General features: G+C 35.8%; 1 protein-coding gene across 2 annotated transcripts in view; it reads left to right on the top strand.

Annotated features, from left to right (window-relative positions):
* ALCAM (activated leukocyte cell adhesion molecule) overlaps positions 1 to 27,938 on the top strand; it is a 207,389-nt gene that overhangs the window by 135,505 nt on the left and 43,946 nt on the right. For both annotated transcript variants that reach the window (XM_007467094.1, XM_007467093.1), the window contains exons 2-6: positions 11,961 to 12,061; positions 15,912 to 16,131; positions 22,978 to 23,042; positions 24,272 to 24,359; positions 24,816 to 24,998. In XM_007467094.1, coding sequence (XP_007467156.1) covers positions 11,961 to 12,061; positions 15,912 to 16,131; positions 22,978 to 23,042; positions 24,272 to 24,359; positions 24,816 to 24,998 — 657 coding nt within the window. The remainder of the gene's footprint in view (positions 1 to 11,960; positions 12,062 to 15,911; positions 16,132 to 22,977; positions 23,043 to 24,271; positions 24,360 to 24,815; positions 24,999 to 27,938) is intronic.

The following is a 27,938-nucleotide window of genomic DNA, read 5'->3' as shown; positions in this document are numbered from 1 at the left end:
TCACCTTATGTTTGATAAAGGAGGCAGGAATGTACAGTGGAGAAAGGACAGCCTCTTCAATAAGTGGTGCTGGGAAAACTGGACAGGTACATGTAAAAGTATGAGATTAGATCACTCCCTAACACCATACACAAAAATAAGCTCAAAATGGATTAAAGACCTAAATGTAAGGCCAGAAACTATCAAACTCTTAGAGGAAAACATAGGCAGAACACTCTATGACATAAATCACAGCAAGATCCTTTTTGACCCACCTCCTAAAGAAATGGAAATAAAGACAAAAATAAACAAATGGGACCTAATGAAACTTAAAAGCTTTTGCACAGCAAAGGAAACCATAAACAAGACCAAAAAACAACTCTCAGAATGGGAGAAAATATTTGCAAATGAAGCAACTGACACAGGATTAATCTCCAAAGTTTACAAGCAACTCATGCAGCTCAGTCACAAAAAAACAAACAACCCAATCCAAAAATGGGCAGAAGACCTAAATAGACATTTCTCCAAAGAAGATATACAGACTGCCAACACATGAAAGAATGCTCAACATCATTAATCATTAGAGAAATGCACATCAAAACTACAATGAGATATCATCTCACACCAGTCAGAATGGCCATCATCAAAAAATCTAGAAACAATAAATGCTGGAGAGGGTGTGGAGAAAAGAGAACCCTCTTGCACTGTTGGTGGGAATGTAAATTGATACAGCCACTAATGGAGAACAGTATGGAGGTTCCTTAAAAAACTAAAAATAGAACTACCATACGACCCAGCAATCCCACTACTGGGCATATACCCTGAGAAAACCATAATTCAAAAAGAGTCATGTACCACAATGTTCATTGCAGCTCTATTTACAATGGCCTGGACATGCAACCTAAGTGTCTATATTGACAGATGAATGGATAAAGAAGATGTGGCACATATATACAATGGAATATTACTCAGCCATAAAAAGAAACAAAATTGAGTTATTTGTAGTGAAGTGGATAGACCTAGAGTCTGTCATACAGAGTGAAGTCAGAAAGAGGAAAACAAATACCATATGCTAACACATATATATGGAATCTAAAAAATGGTTCTAAAGAACCTAGGGGCAGGACAGGAATAAAATGCAGACATAGAGAATGGACTTGACATGGGGAAGGGGAAGGGGAAGCTGGGACGAAGTGAGAGAGTGGCATGGACATATATACGTTACCAAATGTAAAATAGGTAGCTAGTGGGAAGCAGCCGCATAGCACAGGGAGATCAGCTTGGTGCTTTGTGACCACCTAGAGGGGTGGGAAAAGGAGGGTGGGAGGGAGACACAAGAAGGAGGAGATATGGGGATATATGTATATGTATAGCTAATTCACTTTGTTATAAAGCAGAAACTAACACACCATTGTAAAGCAATTATACTCTAATAAAGATGTTAAAAAAAAAAAATGGAGTTTGCCATAAGAGAGAAAACCAGGTATCACTCAGTGCCTCTGCCTGGCTGGTCCCTGGCTATGACAGACTGGTGAAGTAGTTCTCATCTTCCCATTTATAGAAATTCAGTGATCAGATCAGATGAAATTTCCTCCAAGAATCCTAAACCAATACCCTCAAGCTTTTTGCCGTGATTCCCTTCTCTGCTTTGCCATACCACTTTCTCTACCTAGTAAGGAGCTCATCATGTTCCTTCAGGAGTAGGCCTCAGTATCTTATTTATATATTTCCCCCACAAAGAACATCTAGCACTCTGCCTATAATAGGTGTTCAGTAAATACTTGATGCATGTTTGAATGTATGAATAGATGATTTTTGAGATAGGCCTTGAAGGATATATAGGAATTCAGCCAGAGCAGATGGTCCCAAGGAACAATGATAAAAAATGAAGCAGAGATGGGGTAAAGCCTAAACTAATTGAGAAGAATTGTAACTTATCCAGCCTCATAGATCATTCTATGCTTAGAGTATAATGCGGCATGTGGTAAATTGAGAAGATAATTTTCAGCACAGCAAATACTGGTACTGTATTTTTAAAATTGTATTGTTTTTATAGATCTCCCTTCTATGGCATAATATGGATTATTACATTGACCTATACATCACTAAAAAGATAAATATTTTGAGCACTTCCAAGTAACATGCCAAACTTGGAAGTAATATAAAGAACACATATATTGAAACATATTCCTGTGTACTAGCAATAATAATTTGGTAAGATGTTTTATTTCCATCGAAATGTTATTCCACAGTGGAATAATATTTATCTAAAGGATATAATATAATGCATTTATAAAATTATAGGAACTGATGAGAAAAAGAGAAAAGAAGAATTACTCTTTTTCTTATATGTAGGCATTACACAATTATACCTACATTATAATATATAACACTTGTGAAAGGCAAGGTAGAAAGTAAAGTTTGAACAAATGTTTTCCTACCTCTGATTCAGCAAAAACCCAACTTGACCCCCAAGTATCCAAGTTTATAAAGAGAAATTGAAAATGAAAAAGGGGATAGAGGGGCTTCCCTGGTGGCTCAGTGGTTGAGAGTCCGCCTGCCGATGCAGGGGACACGGGTTCGTGCCCCAGTCCGGGAAGATCACACATGCCGCGGAGCGGCTGGGCCCGTGAGCCATGGCCGCTGAGCCTGTGCATCCGGAGCCTGTGCTCCACAACGGGAGAGGCCACAACAGTGAGAGGTCTGCGTACCGCAAAAAAATAAAAAATAAAAAATTTTTAAAAAAGGGGGAATAGAATAACTGTTTTCTGTATTTCTCAAAATGACATTTGATTCCCTCAGATGTCTTCTCCCACCTGCCACGCAGTCCAAGTTACTTGGGAATTATAGGCCCTTGTACCACACACACGCACACAGACACACACAAACAAATCTTACTTGTTATATATTACACGACCTTGACAAAAATTTTAAACTCTTGTTTCATATAATAAATTTATGGGAGGAATTATGAGATAAGATAACTTTGTGTCATTGAATCATAAAATCAGGTTTGGAAGACTCTTTAAAGGCATCAGCTTTATTCTCTATCAGTAGAACTATGATATTTTATCATATCAAATAAAATATATATGATATGTACACTTTAGAAAGCATATATAGTAGGTATAATTTGTGCTTGATTATAGTATATGCAGTAGATTTGCTAAAACAGTATATTTTTTGTAATTTCTTGGATTGGATTGGATCCCAATATTTCAAAGTTAGAAATCAATCCTCCTATTATAGTTTAATATAATATGTTTCTGTGAGGAAAACAAATTTGCTAATAACCAGTGTTACTATGTGCCATTGCTTCCTCCATCCCTTCATTCATATTCAGTGATTATTTAGTCCTACACTAAGATTCTATTTTACAACAATGATCCCTTTATTGGAAACCACAGTTTTATTAAATGAGTGAAGGTCTAAATCAGTACTTCTCAACTAGATGGGATTTCAGGGGACAATTTTACCTCCCAGGGGACATTTGTCATGTCTGAGGATTTTCTTGTTGTCATAATGAGGAGAAGGTGCTACTGGCATCCAATGGGCAGAGACAGGGATATTGCTAAACGTACATAGGACAGCGCCCCACAATCAAGATTTATTCAGCGCAAAATGTCAGTAGTAATGAGACTGAGAAACACTACATGTTTTAATTAGAGTTGTACATGTCTTAATTCATTAATAAAGCAAATAGGGACACTAGCATGTTTATCTGTTAAAATCAGTCAAATAAATATGAACGTAATTTCTAAGGATAACTCTCATTTTTACCCACTTCCTCCCCAACAATTCATTTGCACAAATATATCTCTAAAATTTCTGTAGAACTGGAATTTAGTTTTTATGTTGTAAGCTCTGAGCCAATTATAATGTGATTAACCCTTCTATGGCACCTAACAGGGATACAGAGCTAAAAAAAGAAAAAGCTTTTAAGGATGATGATGCTTTTAAAGTATCAGTGCAATAAAAAATAATTAACCACGCTAAATTACAGCATGTAAAGTAGACTTTGATGAATTCTGGTCCTATATTATTTGCTGTACTTCTGCTTGAAACGTAGTAGCAGATTCTGATGTTTAAGTGACCTCAACTCAAATGTCTAGTTGTCAGCAATGCAAAGAGAATGATTACTCTGACCTTGATAGTCCTTAAGAATTACTTTATACAGAAAAAGGAATTCTCATCAATATTGCCAAAAGTATTACAGTTTTATTATTTTAATTAGAAATGTAAAGTGTTCACCTAACTTCAAAAGGTTGCCAGTCTGTTTCAGTGCCTCTTTAAATTATTTGCTATATAAAATGCATAACTATAATTGTCTTGTACTTTATGATCACTTGCCTGAGAATTCTACTTATTCCCACTGAATTCTCCTATATAGCCTTTCTAGGTTCTATTGTTCTTTATCTTTAGCTAATAACTCTTCATAAGAATCATTAAATTATTACACACTGCTTCTCAAATATAACATGTATTTTTTTTAAACATCTTTATTGGAGTATAGTTGCTTTACAATGTTGTGTTAGTTTCTTCTGTGTAACAAAGTGAATCAGCTATATGTATACATATATCGCCATGTGCCCACCCTCTTGCATCTCCCTTCCCCACTCCCTATCCCACCCCTCTAGGTGGTCACAAAGCACTGAGCTGATATCTCTGTGCTATGCAGCTGCTTCCCACTAGCTATTTATTTTACAGGGGACGGGGAAGGGGAAGCTGGGACAAAGTGAGAGAATAACATTGACATATATACACTACCAAACATATTTATGTTTTACTTTATGTCAGGATATTTTGATAGCAACAGTGATAATAGTAATTCATAACACTGTTATTAATAACAGTGTTATTATATGACACTGTTAAAATTTTAAAACACATTTAATACAAAAGGTGATTTAGCCCAGGTTAAAGTATCTTATGACATACAATATACAGATAGACATAACACGTATAGCACAGAAATTCACACCCTTGTGCACACACACATTTCCTTCTATATTTTATATTTTGCCTCTTTGAGGAAGGACATCATAGGCATTCTATATTTGCAATTGTATCCAATAATCTCTATGCTACAAAACCATGAATAATTTAACCAACTGGTATTACAGGGAGAAAACTGCAGGGGAATTCTAGTAGGCTAAATTTAATTCAGACTTGGCCATTCAAAGATAAAAATCTCTTGCTTCTATGAAAAGTATAAACAGAATTATTTGTGTTGACAGGTGCTTTGGGTCTCCCTGGCACTTCATCTCAAAGACTGAGACGTCTCTAGAAATCAGGATGCTAATTCATCACCAAATCACAGTAATCTTTGTAGCTACTTTATCCCTAGGGTATTAGAGATATTAGCCCTCCCACATGTGTAAGCCTTAGTCTTTCTATCAGATGAACCTGGAGCCCTTATACTCTTACCTGAAGAGGAAAGTTGATGATTATAACAAACTTGAAAGTTATTTCTAAAATCATCATGACTGTGGCTCCTAATGCCACAAGTGATAATGCAAATGATTATCATGCATTCTGCCCTCAGTCTGTGGACCAGGGCTTCTATCTGTAACTATTGCCTTTTTACCTACTGCCCTCATTCTTGTCAGATCTCTTATTTCCCTTGCATTTGCTGTGCTCTGAAGAGTCCTGTCCTGGCTAATTTTGGATATCGAGCTGTCACTACAAGACTCAATCCATGAATTTTCAAATACTTTTAAAAACAACTCTTTGCTTTGTGCTCATCACAAGTAAGGAAAAAGTCACTCCTTGGTGTCACTTGCAGATCATATAGCACAAACAATCCTTAATTTCTCTTGAAAGGGAAGGGAGAAATGTCCTCTCCTGTAGTTTAATCCATAAACTCATAAGAATGTTGGCTTTGTGTTTGTTTCTCTTCAAGTAAGAGAGGGCCATACAAGCCCAAATCCATGTTCCTTACACATCGAAGACAGTGTATGACAGACTTTGCAGTATTTGGTAGGAAAAAGGATTCTCAAAGTTCCACTGTGGTCAACTCCTCCCTGGTGTTTAAAGATGCTAATTTGATAACCAAAATGGAAAGGATGGCACAAGATTCAAATGAAAAATCATCTTATTAGATGCCCAGTAAATGCCAGATATTGTCCCTGAGATACAGTGATTAAAAATATATGGTTCTAAATTTTTAGAAATGCACAGCCTTCCGAGACTGACCCAGGAAGAAACAGAAAATATAAGCAGACCAATCACAAGCACTGAAATGAAACTGTGATTAAAAATCTTCCAACAAACAAAAGCCCAGGACCAGATGGCTTCACAGGCGAATTCTATCAAACATTTACAGAAGAGCTAACACCTATCCTTCTCAAACTCTTCCAAAATATAGCAGAGGGAGGAACACTCCCAAACTCATTCTATGAGGCCACCATCACCCTGATACCAAAACCAGACAAAGATGTCACAAAGAAAGAAAACTACAGGCCAATATCACTGATGAACATAGATGCAAAAATCCTCAACAAAATACTAGCAGACAGAATCCAACAGCACATTAAAAGGATCATATACCATGATCAAGTGGGGTTTATCCCAGGGATGCAAGGATTCTTCAATATATGCAAATCAATCAATGTGATATACCAAATTAACAAATTGAAGGAGAAAAATCATATGATCATCTCAATAGATGCAGAGAAAGCTTTCGACAAAATTCAACACCCATTTATGATAAAAACCATTCTGAAATAGGCATAGAGGGAACTTACCTCAACATAATAAAGGCCATATATGACAAACCCACAGCCAACATCATCCTAAATGGTGAAAAACTGAAACCATTTCCACTAAGATCAGGAACAAGACAAGGTTGCCCACTCTCACCACTGTTATTCAGCATAGTTTTGGAAGTTTTAGCCACAGCAATCAGAGAAGAAAAAGAAATAAATGGAATCCAAATCAGAAAAGAAGAAGTAAAGCTGTCACTGTTTGCAGATGACATGATACTATACATAGAGAATCCTAAAGATACTACCAGAAAACTACTAGAGCTAATTAATGAATTTGGTAAAGTAGCCCAATACAAAACTAATGCACAGAAATCTCTTGCATTCCTATACACTAATGATGAAAAATCTGAAAGTAAAATTAAGAAAACACTCCCATTTAACATTGCAACAAAAAGAATAAAATGTCTAGGAATAAACCTGCCTAAGGAGACAAAAGACCTGTATGCAGAAAATTATGACACTGATGAGAGAAATTAAAGATGATACAAATAGATGGGGAGATATACCCCATGTTCTTGGATTGGAAGAATCAACATTGTGAAAATGACTCTACTTCCCAAAGCAATCTATAGATTCAATGCAATCCCTATCAAACTACCACTGGCATTTTTCACAGAACTAGAACAAAAAATTTCACAATTTGTATGGAAACACAAAAGACCCCGAATAGCCAAAGCAGTCTTGAGAAAGAAAAACGGAGCTGGAGGAATCAGGCTCCCTGACTTCAGACTATACTACAAAGCTACAGTAATCAAGACAGTATGGTACTGGCACAAAAACAGAAAGATAGATCAATGGAACAGGATAGAAATCCCAGTGATAAGCCCGCGCATATATGGTCACCTTATCTTTGATAAAGGAGGCAAGAATATACAGTGGAGAAAAGACAGCCACTTTAATAGGTGGTGCTGGGAAAACTGGACAGCTACATGTAAAAGTATGAAATTAGAACACTCCCAAACACCATACACAAAAATAAACTAAAAATGGACTACAGACCTAAATGTAAGACAAGACAGTATAAAACTCTTAGAGGAAAACATAAGAAGAACACTCTTTGACATAAATCACAGCAATATCTTTTTTGATTCACCTCCTAGAGTAATGGAAATAAAAACAAAAATAAACAAATGGGACCTAATGAAGCTTCAAAGCTTTTGCACAGCAAAGGAAACCATAAACAAGATGAAAACACAACCCTCAGAATGGGAGAAAATATTTGTAAATGAAGCCACTGACAAAGGATTAATCTCCAAAATTTACAAGCAGCTCAATATCAAAAAAACAAACAACCCACCCCATAATGGGCAGAAGACCTAAATAGACATTTCTCCAAAGAAGATATACAGATTGCCAACAAACATATGAAAGAATGCTCAACATCATTAATCATTAGAGAAATGCAAATCAAAACTACAATGAGATATCATCTCACACCAGTCAGAATGGTCATCATCAAAAAATGTCGAAACAATAAATGCTGGAGAGGATGTGGAGAAAAGGGACCCCTCTTGCACTGTTGGTGGGAATGTAAATTGTTACAGCCACTATGGAGAACAGTATGGAGGTTCCTTAAAAAACTACAAATAGAACTACCATATGACCCAGCAATCCCACTACTGGGGATATACCCTGAGAAAACCATAATTCAAAGAGTCATGTACCAAAATGTTCATTGTGGCTCTATTTACAGTAGCCCAGACATGGAAGCAACCTAAGTGTCCATCGACAGATGAATGGATAAAGATGTGGCACATATATACAATGAAATATTAGCCATAAAAAGAAACGAAATTGAGTTATTTGTAGTGAGGTGGATGGACCTAGAGTCTGTCATACAGAGTGAAGTAAGTCAGAAAGAGAAAAACAAATACCGTATGCTAACACATATATATGGAATCTAAGAAAAAAAAATGGTCATGAAGAACCTAGGTGCAAGACAGTAATAAAGACACAGACCGACTAGAGAATGGACTTGAGGATATGGGGAGGGGGAAGGGTAAGTTGTGAAAAAGTGAGAGAGTGGCATGGACTTATATACACTACTAAACGTAAAATAGATAGCTAGTGGGAAGCAGCCACATAGCACAGGGAGATCAGCTTGGTGTTTTGTGACCACCTAGAGGGGTGGGATAGGGAGGGTGGGAGGGAGGGAGATGCTAGAGGGAAGAGATATGGGAACATACGTATATGTATAACTTGAAACTAACACACCATTGTAAAGCAATTATACTCCAATAAAGATGTTAAAAAATATATATATATGGTGCTCTTCCTGCTGTGATTGTGCTTTCATCATGCTAATACATTATGTACTTGAAATTAATACAGCTTTAAAATCAATTATAAAAATTTTAAAATTTTTAAATCAATTATAAAATATAAAATGATAAAATTTGGTGTATATTAAAGTTCTTTAGAGAAGAGGAAAGAAAAATGGTCTGTAAGAAAGAGCAAAGCATTACATTTTTTGGAAAAGGAATTTTTTGTTTCCCTGTGCCTAGCGAAGGATTCACCTCATTGGTACCTAAGCTGTGTAAACTGTTTTCACTCCTTGACCAACCATGGGAGCAGTGTCAGTTGTCAAAAGAAGGTGTGTTTTTATAATTATAGTAGATAACTAGAGGTGCATGTCTTACCATAATTTAATAAGAGATTCACATTATCTTAGAGTCATTACATATTCAAGTGTCTTGCTAAATATTGATGAAAAAAACAAAATAGTAAATCACAAAATGGTTTCCATGGTTTGGCAAACCTGCATGAACAGATCCTAAAATACATGATACAAGTTCCATATTTAATATCCAAAGTATTGTAGAAAACAAGTACTATATTGTGAAATAAAGCAGTTTCTTAACTGTCATCACTTTGCCTGTCTGCCACCACATATCTAAATCCTCACAAGTTTTATTTTAACAAGGCTGAAGAGACCTTATAGTCTTATGCTCTTCAATGATTTATAGTAAAAAGGAATTTAAAGTATGGTGGACACTAAACAATTAAACATTATTGATGGAAAATTGTAATTTTTTAATATCTTTATTGGAGTATAATTACTTTACAATGGTGTGTTAGTTTCTGCTTTATAACGAAGTGAATCAGTTTTACATATACACATATCCCATATCTCTTCCCTCTTGCGTCTCCCTCCCTCCCACCCAGTAATTTTTCATTATAAAACAGAATGTAATAAAAATTTTAGTAAAATTTTGTCTCTAGTAGCAAGTTAAAAACATATTCTCATGGCTTATACTTTGTATTCTTTATTTTAACAATGTTAAAAATGCTGGAAAGTAGTTATGCAAGTATATTTACATGAAATTTGTCTTCTTTGTAATGCTTTTGTTCACTGGAGCAAAATTGCTTTAGAGGAAAGTAGCTTCCTCAATTGACAGAATTTTAAAATAGGAATTTTATTACCTTTTCTTTCTTTACTAAGGTTAATGATTTTTATCCCTATATGAAGTTTTTATATGTTGTGGTTGATGGGTAACAGAGAAAGATAGAATCCACCCTATCTTGTTTCTTCAGAAAGTCATAAGATGGTCTTATTCATGTGTTGTAAATTGCCTTAGCTTTGCACTTTACCACCACCTGGTGGACAAAATATCATTTCTTTTTCTTTTCAGTTATAAAGTTAGCCCCTTCACACTCTGTATCCAACTATGACATATCTTAATAGGTATTTAATTGTAAATGTATCTAACTTTAAAGATAGTTGTAAACAAAATAAGGTAAAAAGATCTGATATATTTCATAAGTACTATACAATTGCCAAGCTAAATGCCTATGTTTCTTTAAACTTCATAAATATATACAGATTTGAATAGTATGTTACATACGTATGCAAAAATGTGGGTATTGTTTATAATTTAATTATTGATCGTCACATTCTTTTCAATAAAGAATTAAATAAGACCAGGAAGTTTTCTGTACCTTAGTAGCAAACTATTGCTTAAGTTAGATTGTCTACCCAAAAAGCAGTGTAATCACTTCATGAAGAAATTTCATACTACAAATACTTTTCTTTTTTTTTTGGCTGCCACACAGTTTGCAGGTTCTTTTTTTCTTTTCTTTCTTTCTTTTTTTTTTTTTTTTGTGGTACGCGGGCCTCTCACTGTTGTGGCCTCTCCCGTTGCAGAGCACAGGCTCCGGAGTGCAGGCTCAGTGGCCATGGCTTACTGGCCTAGCCGCTCCACGGCATGTGGGATCTTCCCAGACCGGGGCACGAACCCGTGTCCCCTACATCGGCAGGCGGACCATCAACCACTGCGCCACCAGGGAAGCCCCAGTTTGCAGGTTCTTAGTTCCCCGACCAGGGATTGAACCCGTGCCCTCAGTAGTGAAAGTGTGGAGTCCTAACCACTGGAGTGCCAGGGAATTCCTTACAAATTCTTTTCCTGTTAATATTTTATGTATAATTAAAATGAAAACTAGTATTTTAACCATTAATACTGTAAAGCAGGCCATTTTCATGCTCATTTTGCCACTTATATTTAAGATTCAGTTGTGGTCTTATGTGTATTAGTTCTTAGTTTTTAATAGTTTTTAAATTTTTCCGAATTTAAGCTTAACAATATTTTCAAATGAAAAACACAAACATACTTAAAGCTAGTTTTGAGAATTTTAAGCAGGTTAATCTCTTTGTATAGTCCCACATTTCTATGAAATATAGTAAAGTTTTTTCTTATGAAATATAGTGAAGGTGAAAATAAACCCTCAGATTCCACACTGTTCCTTTGGCATATACTACTTATCTGTTCCTCGCTAAAACTGAGAGGTTTATAGATTTGAATTATGTGACATTTGAAGGCTTAGTAGCTAAATAAGAGCTGTTGATATTTATAGGAAATATGTTCTAACTCCATACTTTGTTGTATGTCATTTAAGATAAAATTATAATACATAACCTTCATTAAGAAGTGCATCTTGGGGCTTCCCTGGTGGCGCAGTGGTTGAGAGTCCGCCTGCCGATGCAGGGGACACGGGTTCATGCCTCGGTCCGCGAAGATCCCACATGCCGCAGAGCGGCTGGGCCCGTGAGCCGTGGCCGCTGAGCCTGCGCCTCTCTACGGGAGAGGCCTCTCAACAGTGAGAGGCCTGCGTACCGCAAAAAAATAAAATAGAAATGCATCTTGAACTGAAGTTATTTACTTTATTTCAAGTAAACATTTAAACTCTTCTCTCTCTTGTGTTCCTTTTTTTCTAAAGGTCTTGGATGGTATACTGTAAACTCAGCATATGGAGATACCATTGTCATGCCTTGCCGACTCAGTGTACCTCAGAATCTCATGTTTGGCAAATGGAAATATGTAAGTGTGACCTACCTTGGACTTGGTTAATTGCCTCTAGTTTTTGAAAGAAAATTCCTTCTGTGAGTAGATGTGAATTTCAAATTAACGTAATGACAATATTCAACTGTGGATATAAATGTAAAAAGGTGAAATTAATGTGTCGAATATGTCAAAAGAATAATTCCTAAGTCTTACATAACAAATGCTATTTTAAAATAAAGCCAATAAACAGGTAATTCTTAGCTCAAATTAGTCTGAAAGATTCACCCTAAAGTGTTTGAGGCAGAAGAAAAGGCAGAGTTCCAGGGTAAAATCAGTGAAGTGTAAGACAGAGCTTAGTGGAAGATGGCAGCCTTTCTCTACACACTCATGTTTTGTTTGGTGTGATTACTGCAAAGGCAAGATGCACCAGAAGCCAGAGCATTCAAATGTTCACTGAAAATTAGTCATCAGTATTAGAAGCCTGTTACTGGTACTTGGTCTTAGAACTCAGTTGAAGTGGTAGGTCCTTTTAAAATTTAACATTGCTGATTTTACTCATTTTTTGCAGGTAGCAAAATCATATTTTCTCAGGTATCAAGGTACCGATGGGTCTGGAAAGGAAGGGTAGATATCCTGGTAGGTGATGTGGAAAGGCTAGGTAACTTAGATAAAATATCTCAATTTCATTACCAAGACCAACAAAAGGTGTCTCTGTGGCACAATTTCCCAGTGCTAGGTCACATGGGACTCACAATGGTTTGCAAGCTTACAAAGAGGACATATGTTTCATTGAACACAACTGGAAAATTTTCCCTAGGTCCATGAAATGTTAAAAGGTATTTGAATAGGAAAAGGATTTGATGGTCCAATATTTTTTTTGACTTTGGGCATAGATTTTTATTATGTATTATTCTTACACACGTTAAAAAAAAAAGCAGAATTAATTGGTTGATATATTCCTGAAAACATCTTACACTTCTGAATTACTTCAAATCCAATCACACTTCTATATTACTTTAATTCTTGTGATGGTCCAATAATTTTTGAAAAGTTTTTTTACTGTAGTACTTCTCAGAGCCTTTCCTATATTAAGATACATGATGAATTGTCTGAGTTCATTCATTTCTTAAGTTTATTGAACCACACAACTTTTCCTCTCAGATCTGCAAGAACAAACGTTGTGCAGAATAGAAATGTACATAAGTTGCACCCCAGGGGTAGTATAACACAATCTTTTAAAATATGGTTCTGAAGTCAGACTGACATGTTCTATCATGTATTGGCTGTGGGATTCTGGATGAGTGAATTAATCCCCATTTTCTCATAGAAAAATAAATGAGATAATAATAATATTCATTATAGTGTTGTGAAGGTTACATGAAGTAACTCATATCAGAATACTCACCTAGTACTTGGCACATGGTAATTGCACGAAGAGCGTAAGCTGTTAGGAGTGTGGGGCTACTAAGCTCTAAACACACTGTGTGAAGGGCAGGTGAAGGCAAAAGAAGATGAGGCAGCACTCCTGTTATCCAGCTCACACTGGGTAATTTTTAACTATTTCTGGCTCCCTATAAAAATGGAAATATGAAGTTAAGGCCTGTGAGGACAAAGTCTATTAGCACCCCTAAAATTCCAAGGGTCTGGGAGACTACCACCTCATTCACCATTGAGTCAAACTTAATGCTAAAATAAATGGAATACAGTGGTGAAAACTTCTGTGATTATAGACATTTCTGATGCCCAGGAAATAATTTTCACCTAAATGTAACTGGCACAATGGCAGTGAAAACAAATAATAATGGCAATTTTCAAATTGTTAATGAAACAAAAACCTTCAGTAATAAACTGATGAGATACATTTGAAGTACCATATGCTCTAAAAGCAGTCCTGATTCGCAGACATACTATACAACCTCTAATTTAATGTAACCTGAAAGACAAAGAGCAGATTTGGAAAGAGTGAAAGGGAGTAAACACAGAGGAAAGATGGATTAGTTTCTCTCTTACTGCACGGTAATCTCCCTGTGAATGGAGATCACAGCTCCCTGTGCACCCCACCCTACCTCACTCCCACCACCTCTTCACCAGCATCTGCCTCTGTGCCTGGTACAGAAGAGGCATCTAACGGCTGTCGAGAATGATATAGTGTAGTTATAATGGAGCCAGGCTGTGGAGCTCCAGTCTTGGCCCTGCTGAGATACACTGGCTGGGGCAATGGACCAGTTATTTAACCAATCTCTGTCTCCATTGTCTAAAAATGAAGCCAATATTATGTGTAATTTACAGGGTTGTTATGAATATTAAATCCATTAATGCATGGAAAGCCCAAAGAAAGTACACTGGCATACAGTTAAGTGCTCGAAATTTAATAACTATTATTTCTTGCATAAGTAAACAAATATAGAAATTTAAGATACTGGTCTAACTGGTCTAACATATTTTTCTTAATGAAGGAATGATTTAGTACAAGGATTTGCATTGTAAACCTGTGGCAAAATTAAAAGATTTAAGGAGAATATTACTAATGTATTCAGATATGCAACCAGCTAAACCTTTTGGACTCCAAGATTAGTTTAGTAATTGTCTTAGTCAGCTTGGGCTGTTATAACAAAATACCACACACTGGATAGTTTAAACAACAGTCATTTATTTCTCACAGTTCTGGAGGCTGGGCAGTCCAAAATCAAGGTGCCAGCCAATTCACCTCTTGCGGAGGGCCCTCTTCCTGATTTGCTGACAGCTGCCCCTTGCTATGTGCTCACAAAACCTCTTCTTTATGTTCTCATTGAGAGAGAGAGCTCTCACATTTCTTTCTCTTCTTACAAGGGCACTAATCCCATCATGAGGGTACCATCCCCATGACCTCATCTAAACTTCAACACCTCTCGGGGCCCACCTCCACTAATCCCACATTGGGGGTTAGGGTTTAGGCATATAAATTTAGTCCATAACATTAGTAAATATTAAGAATTTTTAAAATGTTACTCCTTATAGCACCTTGAAATTTGTCATGCATTTTAGAATGTTTTATCATATTTTATTTTCTCAAAGGCCTTGTGAGGTAAGCAGAAGAGGGATTGGCCCTTATTTTAGATTATTGTTAGTAAGTAAGAGAATGTTTGTGGGAGCAGATAAAGAAATGAATCATGTCTCAGTGCTCTTGGCATAATTGTATATGCCAGATTTTATATGAAAGCCCTTCGAGCTAAGTTTTAAGATTCAGATAGCAAAACTATGGGTTTTAGTGATTAATCTAATTCTGTTGCTTAATGGACATGATCATTTCACAAGGGCAGATACTGTTCCTCCATGAAGACTCATTAGGCTATGTTATGTGTAAAGGTCAGCTGTGTCAGTTCTGGCTGAAACTGAAAAGTGTGGACACATAAAGTATGTGGATTAAAGTAATGAACATGCTAAAAATAATTGCCCAGGATTTCTAAATGAGTGTTTGCAGCTCAAGTGTATGCTTGCTCTGATAGTTAGCTGAAAATCCTTTTGTAACATAATACTTATATGTTTGTTTTCATCTATATTTTTTCTTTTACATTAGACATAAGGCCAACCCTTGTCATTTTCAAAACAGTTACTAATTCTGTCCTCCAGATGCAAGAAAAGCTTGGATTCCTAAAGTTCTGTCCTTTCATTTTTTTATATTTAAATTGATACCTGTAAAAGCACTTAACAGCTTCTCTTCTTATGAAGAGTAATTTTCTATAACTAAAGATTTATATGAGGCACTTATCTAAAATTATTCTTCTTGGACCAAACTACAAATTTTGGTGGAATAATACGGCCAAGAAAATTTTGTTGTTCTGCCTGTAATCCTGAAACATCTAAATATGCCTGTTTTTTTAAAATGTATTATTATTTCAATTTTTAGGAAAAGCCTGATGGCTCCCCAGTATTTATTGCCTTCAGGTCCTCTACAAAGAAAAGTGTGCAGTACGACGATGTACCAGAATACAAAGACAGACTGAACCTCTCAGAAAACTACACTCTCTCTATCAGTAATGCAAAGATCAGTGATGAAAAGAGATTTGTGTGCATGCTCGTAACTGAGGACAACGTGTTTGAGGCACCTACAATAGTCAAGGTGTTCAGTAAGTAGTCTGCAGTATAACTGCTAAGTGGGCTTGATGGCTGGTACTAGAAAATGTTCTTTAGAAAGAAGACTGAACTCTCTGTAGTGTCTCCACAGTAGGCATCTGTGTAAGAGGACTCCTAGAGATCTTCATTCTGCTGGTGCATGCTGTCAGTAAGGAAAACAAAAAACCTGAAATGCAAATAGGAGCTTTACAATGAGGAAATAAAAGAATATTCTGTTTTGTTGGGTAAAATTTCCTGTGATATGAAGTACTGCTAAATGAAAACTGGCATGTGATCCTTTACTTTCACTGACGTACAAATAAATGTTCTGTGATATATATTGATACATAGATATATAATACATGCACATATTCATGCATATCATGCTTACATATATATGCATTAGGCTAAACCATATAAAAGTTGCCATTTGATATGTATAAACAATAAAATACAAACAAGAGACCTAAGTTTTCTATATATGTATATACATGTGTGTGTACACACACACATTTTGACCTTCAGTGCTTAATGCTTGTTGATTTACTTCTTGAGACTGTTCAAGCTGTTTAGAAAATTGCCCTAAAATAAAGAAGTTCACCCCACTCTAAATGTGTGCATGGAATCCACCAAGGGGAAAAAGTAGAGGAGCGTTGGAACAAGAAAATGTTGTAGAAGAGACTTGGAATAATTGCTGGAGGTTACTTTGCCTCATGATAATATATAGTTAATGTGTGTGTACAACTAGCGATGCAAATGAATGACTTGAGAAGTTCTAATTAAAACTTTTTATCTTTTAATATTCTAATAAAATATCCCACCTTCATTACATCCTAATATCTTAGAAATTACAGGGAGAAAAATAGGTCTTGAAAGTTTCAGAATGCCAGTCTTTTTTAATTAGGGAAGAAGGTCTCACTTTTCAGTGTTTTCCTCTGCTTTCTGATAACTTGACAGCACCTAGAAATTATTAAAATAAACAGGGAAGAAAGAAACCCAGAGGGCCTTGCTACTACAGCAATTAACCATGGATTTTTCCTGCTTCTCTTATAATAGCCTATACAACTAAGTAGGACTGTCCCTTAAGCATTTATATGGACTTCAGTTCTCCTATGGACTCATGACAAGGATTCAAAGAGTGCTTATACTATCAAGGAGACCTTTGTTCTCCAGAAGAACCTTGTAAAAGCATAGTACATGTTTCAGTTTATTACCTTTCAGCTTAGAAGGTACTTTCCAGAAACCATCCACTCAATTCAATCATTTTATGGATCAAACCAAGTACCAAGCGTTTCCCAGTTATGCCCCCTTCCATTAAACACCCCGGATAATCTCCATCCTGTATTTGCCAAAGTCCCAAGTATTTTTTCTTTCTCGTCTTTTATTTCACTTTGATGTTACTAGGAAGATGGATGGTGTGCTGCTAAAAACACTTTTTCTAAAGAGAGCAACCAAAATCTTTTTATTAGGCCATGACGTCGTAAATATAAGTACACAAGAATGTACTGCAGTAGGTACAGAGATTAAGTCACCGCATTCTAAAGTTATGTGTATTGATTTGTCATTGTCATGTTTCTTTGTTATTATGTTAAAATTACCAAATATCAAGACAGTCTACAAGAAAGCTGAGAAAATTCAGGTTGTTCCATTTCGAAGAAACATTTGTGACAATTTTCAGAATATAATTTTTTAAATGCCAAAGAAGTTCATTTGGCCTAATTTGATAAAATTTGTAAGCTGTTTTGGAATACAGAGGATTTCTATGGTTATAAAAACAAACTCACACCCCGCATACCATCAGCTCCCCCTACCCCCTTCTCTTTTGAATGTTGTTGAAAACAAAGTGATTCTCAGAAACAGAATTTGCATTCCAGGCTCTGGGCCAGAGAGAATTTAAATAGACAAGTTACACACTTTTGAAAGTGGGGTTTTATACTAGAAACTGTGGGACCCTCCAAGTCCAATTAAATAAACAGCACAGCTCATGATAAAGAAAGAGTTTGCAAGAACATATAAGGGCTTTGCTTTTTAAAAAATAATCAATTTACACTGGATCATTATTTGTGAAGCAAATAGCAGCTGTGACATGGAGGCTTTCCTTCTACACATGTATATATTGCAATCACTTAAGAGTTACTAGGCTCATCAATCAGTCCTCTGTTTCCTTCTGTCAAGTCACCTAGCACCTAGCAACATGCACTGTGTACCACAGAATGAGGGTGGTTAACGTGAGCTAATCCCAGATCAGTTTGCTGCGGTGTCCTCCAGATGAGCACAAACGGTTTTATTTCAACTAGAGGCCATGACTGATGACTTTATCGCTTCTGATGTAAGTTTGTTTATTCAGTTTTAATCTATATCTCAGATGCAAGAAATCATGCCCACAAAGCAGACCAGATCCAAGTAAGTCCCATGCTTTGTCACCACTAATGAGGCATTTTTGTTTGGTTGGTTGGTTAGTAGTTGAATGGCATCAAAATCAAACTGTTTGCCTCTAATGCACATTTGAAGTTAATAAAACCATCCCTTAGCAAGAGTAGATCTTAGAGGTTGAACCCTTGCCCAGAGAGCCAAATGGCAGTCAGTGGTATAATGGAAAAATCACTGAACTGGTCATCAGATCTGGCTTTGTTAGTCTGCTGCTAATTTCTGACCTTGGGCAAGTGACTTCACCAGTCAGGGCAGGAGCTTCGATTCCCTCATCATCCGTAAATGAGTACTTTGGATTAGGCGGTGGTTTTCCCACTCTCTTCCTAGGATCCTCTTGACGTGCTAATGAATAGGACTGAGGTGGGTGAGGAGCTGCTTCTACTTGATTAGCTATAATTCGCCCACTCAATATTTCGAAGTTTTTTCATGATATTTTGTTCAGGGGAAAGAAAGGGAGAAGGGCTTGAGTACTAAAAAGCATCTGAAAACCACAATCCAGCCTAATCTTCTGCACTGGTGTGTGTGGTATTAAAAGGAAGATTGTTCCCGTGACTTCCACCTGGACCAACCAGCTCTTCTAGTGATAGTTGACATCACAGTGTTATTTGAGCTTTCATTGGGACACTGTTCTCAACGTTTTATCAAAACTGAGCATCCCTCCTCCCACCCCTCCCTGTGCAAGTTATTCAACTTTCAACTGCAAGTCATGTTTATTTTTTCAGAATGAAGGGAGCAGAAAATACCTTTTTAACAAATGAGATCTACACTGTATATTTCATTTTGATTCTTTAAATATAAAAAATACCTTTTCCCATCTCGTAAGGAAAATAAACTATGATTTCATGCTCACAGTGATTTACTTAAAGTACATCAAGCGTTGATTGCTGACAAAGTACTGAGAGAAGCACCCTTGACTCAATGTAACCAGTGCACCTGCCTTTTCTTGGTCTCCTCCCATATCCAACTGAGCCATCCTCTGTGTGAGGTCATTGACAATAACACTCATGCATTTGGGTGATATAGAGCAGTTTTGCATCCATCACTCCATCCTCAACTGGCTGTGAAACTCTTGACAAAATTACTTTACTAATGCAAATAAATTTGTGGTATGACTTTCTCTTTCAATTCTATACTTAGTTATGAATCCTTGAATCATATTAAGACATAATTCACATAAAGTTTTTTTAAAACACTTTGGAATCAATGTGCAATTTTGCTAAAATAGTACACATCCTATTTTATGGTCTTCTAACTAATACTCATCGATTGTTACAAGCTAATATAAGAGAAAGTTACATACAAAATATGTATTTAATATAGAGGGTTTGAAACAAAAGTTTGAGAAAATAACTCAGAGAAATGCAATAGGTATTACCATTACTTTCTCAATACCCACTGTGACTCTCTCTTCTAAATGGAAAAGTGAATAACAGTACGAAGAGGACTAAATTTTAACCATACTTTCATCAGGTTTTCCTGGGTTTGCTGCAGTTTTATTTTATTGAAATAAGAATAAATTTTAGAAAGTGTTTATGAAAACAAAGCACACATGGCCATGTGGAAAAGACCAACAATTGTAACACATCAGTATTTATGGTTATATGGGGTTTATAAGTCAAAGTAGAGGAATATATTTGACATTAGAGGAAGTATGTTCCAACTGAATTGGTGTCTGATTTTGGTGAACTAGAAATTAGTACAACTTAACAAAACTGCCCATCCTCATTTTTTATTAAGAGCCTAATTTTTTGGAGGATTTTTCAAATCTCTCTATATATTCCAGGCATAGATAGTACTGAGGAAACAAAAGCTATTTGCTCTTTTTTTCTTGTTAATCTTGACACTTGATCAACCACAAAAATTAATTTAATATCTTACCTCTCTTGAGTTTTCAGAGAGGTGTCACTGAATAACTGATTTTAGTTCCCAGAGAACTTACATTTATTCAAGCTCCAAGTTTTTTGTTCTGTTTAAATATTTTGGATGTAGCCCTCTCTCAAAGGTATTAGACATTTGCCATAAAACATTGAATTCTGAACATAATTTAAGGTTTTATCAATAACTCAGAGTTGTAATTATGAACATTAATGATGTTACATTAAGATAGTGGTAAAACCAAGACTTACTGATGTGTATTGGAGAAGGCTTTAATCCCCTACCACATGTTTCCCAGGAATTGCTATTTATGTTGTTTTGATTTTTATAATTTATTTTTTCTAATTGAAAAACATTTTTTAAATTGAAGTATACTTGATTTACAATATTATATTAGTTTCAGGTGTACAACATAGTGATTCAATATTTTTATAGATTATACTCCATTTAAAGTTATTACAAAATAATGGCTATATTTCCCTGTGCTTCACAATATATACCTGTTACTTATTAATTTTATACATGGTGATTTTTACCTCTTAACCTCCTGCACATATCTTGTCCCTACCCCTTTTCCTTTCCCCACTGGTAACCACTATTTTGTTCTATATATCAGTGAATGTGTTTCTGTTTTGTTATATTCATTCATTTGTTTTATTTGTTATATTCCACATATTAGTGATAACATACAGTATTTATCTTTTTCTGTCAGACTTATTTCACTAAACATAAATACCCTCCAGGTCCATTCATGTTGTTGCAAATGGCAAAATTTCAGTCTTTTATATGGCTGACTAGTATTCCATTAGGTGTGTGTGTGTGTGTGTGTGTGTGTGTGTGTGTGTACACATGTAACATCTTCTTTATGTGTGATGGACACTTAGGTTTCTTCCATATCTTGTGTATTGTAAATAATGCTGCTAAAAACATAGGGGTACATGAATCTTTATGAATTAGAGTTTTTCTTTTCTTTGAATATAGGCCAGGAGTGAAATTGCTGGATCAGTTTTTTTATATTTTGTCAGTTTTTTATATTTTTGGGCACATTCCTAACAATCAGGTAGCCAGATGTCACTTCTTGTTTGTGTTAATATAATTGTCTGTTATGCTTTTCTATTTTTCTGTTTCTTTTTTCCATTTTTTTTATCTTTCTTATATTTTCTTTCCAATCTGTGCATTTAGAATATAGGTAATCGCTCTTCAGAAAATTGTATCAAGAGAATTATACTTCTAGAATTAATAGTAAATAGGCCTCTTATAATTAAAGTGTAAGCTCAACAGATAGGCAGATTCACTATTATTATTAATTATCCTAATTTCTAATATAAAACAATTGCAAAGGGAAAATTAACTCAGGATACTAACCCGAAGAGGCCTACATGATTTTTGCATACAATCTTGGTGATACCCATCTTGCTGTTCCAAAGACTTTTTGTCTTCATCCTTGTTTTCTATAATGGTCTGGGTAGGTAACATGTCTGATAACTGAATTCCAAATTGAGTAATAATTATACAAAAGCAATTTAGTCTAGTTTGGTAATCAAAATTAAAAGTATAGAGATGGTAGACAATAAGACTATGGAAGAGAGAATAGCTGGTTGTTTTTGTCTATTTATTTGAAAATAGAATAGTTCTCCATGAGACTCACAAAAATCAATGACAATGAGACAATACCCATTTTCTATAGACTAATTGTTAGAGCTAATTAAAAAGTTTCAAAATCCATCAATGTTAGATAACTAATAGCTAAGAATAAAATAAGTTTAAATAATACCTTCTTGCTGCAATTTGTAATCAATTTTTCCTGAAGCCTCTATTAGAATTTATGCTTACAGAACTTCCTATATTTAAAATGCTTCTGTCCATTATCTCAGGTTCCAAATTTGAAAGATTTTCTCACATTTATAGTTTCATAATATAACTTCATTTAAAAGATAAGGTGTGAGATACACAGGAAACTTGGGCTTCTACATCCCTTAGCCACTTTGCATTTCCCATGATTTTAGAGCAGTGATTCTTAAACTCCACTGTGCCCAAGAATCCCCAATGGAACTTGTTTAAAAAGTAGGTTTATAGGATTTTCCCCAGATATGCTGATTTAGTTGGCCAGGTACAGCCCAGAAATCTGCATTTTAAATAAGCACCCCTGTGATTCAGATTCATGTGGACTCAGGTTTTCATCTAAGTAGATGGAAATTATTAAGTAGAAAGTGCACATGGTAACCAATTGCAGATAACATATCCTCTTTAGTATATTAACCTCTGTTTACAATCTAAACCGTACTCACTGTTTATAAAGCATCCAGAAAACATTACCAATATTTTATTCACAGGAATAATAAGCACTTAAAATAATATTTAATATAATAAAGCAAATATTTGGAAGGGGTAAACTAACCAGATTTCTTAATTATAGATTATATGAGAAATCTATTTTTTATTTTGTTGCTTATTTTTCTACTTTGAGTAAATGAATTATTTTTCTATAAACCGAAGCACAAAAGTTTGTTTTCTCCTCCCACATGCACTTAAAATCTTTCTCTACTTAACTTTAGAGCAACCATCTAAACCCGAAATTGTAAGCAAAGCCCCATTTCTTGAAACAGAGCAGCTTAAAAAGGTAAGAACTTGTTTTTGATTAATTGCCTTTCCTTAGCCTAATGTTGAATGCCTTCTCCTGGCCTCAGATGCCAGGACAAATAAGATAGACTTTGCTCAGTAGAGCTGACAGCTAACAGTGTTCCAGGTGCCAGGCAGAAAGTCTGCACAAGGTAGATAGGAGACACAGAGGAAGGCGTGGTCATTTCTGAAGCGAGGAGAGGGAGATGAGAGTAAAAAAAGGCATAAGTCTTTCTTGTTTGAACGAAATGGATGTTTAATGAAGTAATGACACATGAGTAGATTTTCTCCAGACCAAAGGTAAAAAGGGCTTTCCAACAATATGAAATAATACCATGTTAAAGAAAATGGCATGTTTGGGAAACACATTATTTGTGTTGCTGGAATTTTGGGTGCTTAGCCAGTGGGCAAGAGAGTGCAATAAGAGATAAATCTCGAGAGTTAAAGAGAAGCTGGATTATGACAAGCCTTCTGTCATGTATAGTGCTTGGTCTCTATCTTATTGACCAATTAAACTATTGAAAAGTTGAAGTTAAGGGATAAGATCAGATTTAAACAATCACAGTAGCAGAGGTTTGAAGGAAGTCTGTATTGAAGGAGGGACAAAACTGGAGTTCCATATATGAGCACATCACTTGATTCATAATCTCATTTTCACTAACTAAAATAGCCAAATTTTCCTTGGCTGGGGGAAAAAGCAAGTTCAGAATTCTTTGAATCAGAATGAATTTGACTGCATAATACAACACTAAATATTAAGAACACATGTGAAATAAAGTGGTGGGGATTATAGATCGTGGTAAGTATATGTCATCTGAAATAAACGTAGCATGAAGCTGGAGAGGCAGCCTCATTTTAACACCATTAATGATTCTTGAATACACAGATCTATGAACCATGGTAATAGCCAGTGTTAATATAGTTATGCTATTTAGTTAATGTTAAAACTGAATACTGTCAAAATGAATTGGGTAATGCTTTTAAATGAATGTGATTTCATTAATGGTGGCAGCATCTACTGCACATTTTAAAATGGGCAAGACCATAATTTTAAGCACAAAACATTGTTTTTATACAAGAGTGCATTCATTCAGTCCTTAGTCAAGGCTTGGAAAATGAATGGGTCAGGAAATCGTTGGAGTAACTCTGCATCCCTTGAGGAGTCTGGGGCTTTCAAATGGACAACCACTGATGGAACCAAGGTTGTAATATTTCCTCTTTATTTTGCAGTTGGGTGAGTGCATTTCAAAAGACAGTTATCCGGATGGCAACATCACGTGGTACAGGAATGGAAAAGTTCTGCAACCCCTTGAAGGAGGTGGGTAAGAAGTGGGCAATAAATTCAGATGACATGTTTTGCCTTTCTCTTGTCTAAGCATTCCTTAGACTATCCTGAGTCTAAATGCATTGCCCTCTTTTGATCTATGACTCTATACTTTGTTACTTTAAGTATCCATTAAATCAGAAGGGATTTTTAAAACATCATTTTAGGCCTTGTGCAGAAGAATCAAGAGCAGAGAAAATTATTTCTCTATATGGCATGTTCTAAAAGTTAATTAAAGTGAGTGGGAGATAGAATTCCAGGATTCTATTTCTGTCCATGTCTCTGATTCATGTTTTTGAAAAGACATCTACCTCACTACATGTCAATTTTCCCTCCTGTTAAATACAGTAAGAAGGACAAAACCACTTCTCAAAGTTGCTGTGACAGTTAATTAAGGACTGTGATTTTCCGATGAAAGATCCTACCATTAGTGTTCTTTATTTTCTTCAGCGGTGGTCATAATTTTTAAAAAGCAAATAGACCCAGTGACTCAGCTCTATATCATGACTTCATCCCTGGAGTACAAGACAACCAAGGCTGACATTCAAATGCCATTCACCTGCTCTGTGACATATTATGGACCATCTGGCCAGAAAACAGTTTACTCTGAACAAGCAGTCTTTGATATTTACTGTAAGTAACTCAATATAAAATTATGCAATTTTTATGTATTAGAAAAAATATTCCAATGCTATTTTAAGTCCCAATCCAAAAGCTCTTTGGAATCTACTTCCAAACCCCCATCCCCATTCCATGGTACCCAAATAATCTCTTCCTCTTTGCAAGACCTATAGAATAAATGCTTACCCATTTATGATATCTTTCACTCTCTACTTTGTTATTTATAATCATCTCTTCTGTATTCCACTAGACACTAAGTTCCTTAAACACAAGATCTCTAACTTAGTCTGATTTCTTCTGGTAGTCCTCAGCCCTGACGCACAGCCTTGGATTTTGGAGGAGTTCAGAATGCCATCTGATGGTTTTCTGAATGAATGACAGATGAATAGAAGCTTATGACTGATTGGTTTTCTAGATATGGAATTTCCATTTTAATAAAGAAATTTATTTTAATAATGAGATCAATTGCATAAAAGTTAAATAGGATTTTGAATTCCAACATGTTTTGGTTAACTTAATAGATTTGAATATTAGACTACAAAGGAACTTTCTTGATCATCTGATCTAAGTCCATTATTTTAGCTAGCAGTAAAGTGAGACCTAGAGACTTGCCCTAACTTAGCTGTGGCAAGTGGATTAGAATCCTTTTCTCCAATGCTGTGCTCTTTCCTGTAAGACAGGAGCCATTATAATATGATTAAGAGCAAAGATGCTGGCAATCCAGTCCCAGTGCTGTTAGTTTGTATTTCTAGAAAAGAAGCTTAACTACTCTAGGTCTCAGTTTTCCTATTTTGAAATAGGAAAAATATTAATGTAATACTCAACTCGTGGTGTTATTATGGAGATTAAGTAAAATCAAAAATCTAAAATAGCACAATATATAGCACATTAAATGCTCATTATTAAATTCTATCATCATTATTACTATATAATCTTTATTACTTCATAAGCATAGGCTAGAGATATATTTTGGGGAAAGATGCAAGAAAACTTTATTATTACTTTTTAGTGAATCAGAAATTCTCATAATACCGCCTTATGTTGTAGAATAACCTAGTACTTCTACGTCTATTTGAGAGAAAGGGTAGAAATGCCCACTGAACCTTCAAAGAGTTTTATCTCAGCTACATTTTTATTTTGGCTCCATGAAGTGCAGAACCTTATAGAAGAACAGAACTGAAGTTCCACATGCCCTAACCATAATGGGTTGTTTTGCCTTAAACTTTGTAAATAAATTTCAACTTGATTTAAAAGCAAGGATTGAAAGGATTTCATCATGTACAGCTTATCTAAAATCAAACTATTATTTCTGTATGTGGAAGCAGAACTCTGTTCAAAGATATTCAGTTGGAAATAAACTATCTTGGTGTAAGTACAGGAGTACAAGATAGGAAAGAACATCAAGATGGGTGAAAAGGATTGGGAAATTGGCTTAAGAAAGAACAGAAATGTATGTGAGTGTCAGTCATGGGCAGATCGATGGGCAGAAAAGTCCTTGGATGAGGAAGAAGGAAATGATTTTACTGTAGCTGGCTGTGTGGGGAGCACTGTGCCCAGCTTTTGAGAAGGCGCAATGTATGCAGTGCTGGGCTTCATGGCAAAGACCCAAAAGTGTTTAATATATAGTCCTGACATTCAAGGGATTTACTATTCCAATAGGTAAGTAAGACATGTACATCAGAAGGAAATTGTCAATGCAAAGTTGCAAGTGGTAAGTGCCACAGGGACTTAGTGGACAGTCCTGAAAGCCCAAGGACAGTGATTCCAAAACTTCAGGATATGCATCAGAATCACCTGGAGGACTTGTTAGTAAACAAGTTACAGGACCTGGCTTTAGAGCTTCTCATCCAGTAGTTGTGGAGAGGGGCCCAATACTGTGCATTTCTAACAAGTTCCTTGGTGATGCTAATGCTAATCATCTGAGGACCACAGCTGGAGAGCCACTGCTCTAGGGTGACTTTAGAGAAGTGAAGGAGGAGCTAAATGGAAAGTACAGAAGAGTACATTCAAGAAAAAGAAATTTGATCAGTTCATCTTGAGGAAGCCTGAGAAAGACACACTGGTCCACTCCTTTACCCTATCCAGTCAGTAATTTTTATAGAATCCAGTCAGAAGTTTTATAGAATCTAGCACTTTCATCTTTGTATGTGTCTGATTCTGCCTTCTGACACTGCCTAAGATTATGCCACCATTCCTCATTGCTGGTATTTTTGTAACAACTTCTAAAATAGTATTCCTGTCTGTTCACGCCAAACTGCCCTGCAAGCTCCTGCCAGAAATATCTTTCTAAAACACAAATGTGAACATGTCACTACTGTGGTTAAAACTCTTCAGCGACTCCCCATATCTCTCAGGTTAATCTTTAAACTCCCAATTTCAAAATGCCTTGAGTCCCCTGTAGCCATTGTCCTGACGTGTCTCAACCTTCATCATTTAACTGCTTTCTGTAGTCTGTTCTGTTTTCCGGATTCCTCCTGTAGAATACTATGTACATTCCTATCCATATGCTGTCACTATCTTACCTTTATTATCCAGAAAACACCTCCTTATTCTTCAAAACCCAGCTCCAGGGTCAATTCCTACCGGAAGCTTCCCAGTCTGGCAGATCTGTAAGCTACCAGTGATTACTATGCTTATGCATCTTAGGCAGTTTTTGTGTTGTTACAGTCTTAATTGATAAGTTTGGTGTCATCATAAATAAACTGAAAGTTCATTGAGGGCAGGGAATTGCTGTTTTTGACTTTGTAACTCTTGCACTTAGTGCCTGCACAAAACAAATATTAGCCAAATGAGTGAATAAATGAGTGGACAGAGGATAAATGGGGAGAAGGGAGAAAGAAAAATTGAGTAGACTCTTTTGATCATTACGTAGGGGTATTTATGGAGTAGTGAGATATAAGAGTCTTTACCTGAACTAAGTTCAAGACAATTGTGGATACCAGTTTAAGAAAT

Source organism: Lipotes vexillifer, unplaced genomic scaffold (genome assembly GCF_000442215.2).
Source record: "Lipotes vexillifer unplaced genomic scaffold, Lipotes_vexillifer_v1.1 scaffold1397, whole genome shotgun sequence".
Classification (NCBI taxonomy): Eukaryota; Metazoa; Chordata; class Mammalia; order Artiodactyla; family Lipotidae; genus Lipotes; species Lipotes vexillifer.
This window is presented reverse-complemented; position numbering and strand designations above follow the sequence as displayed.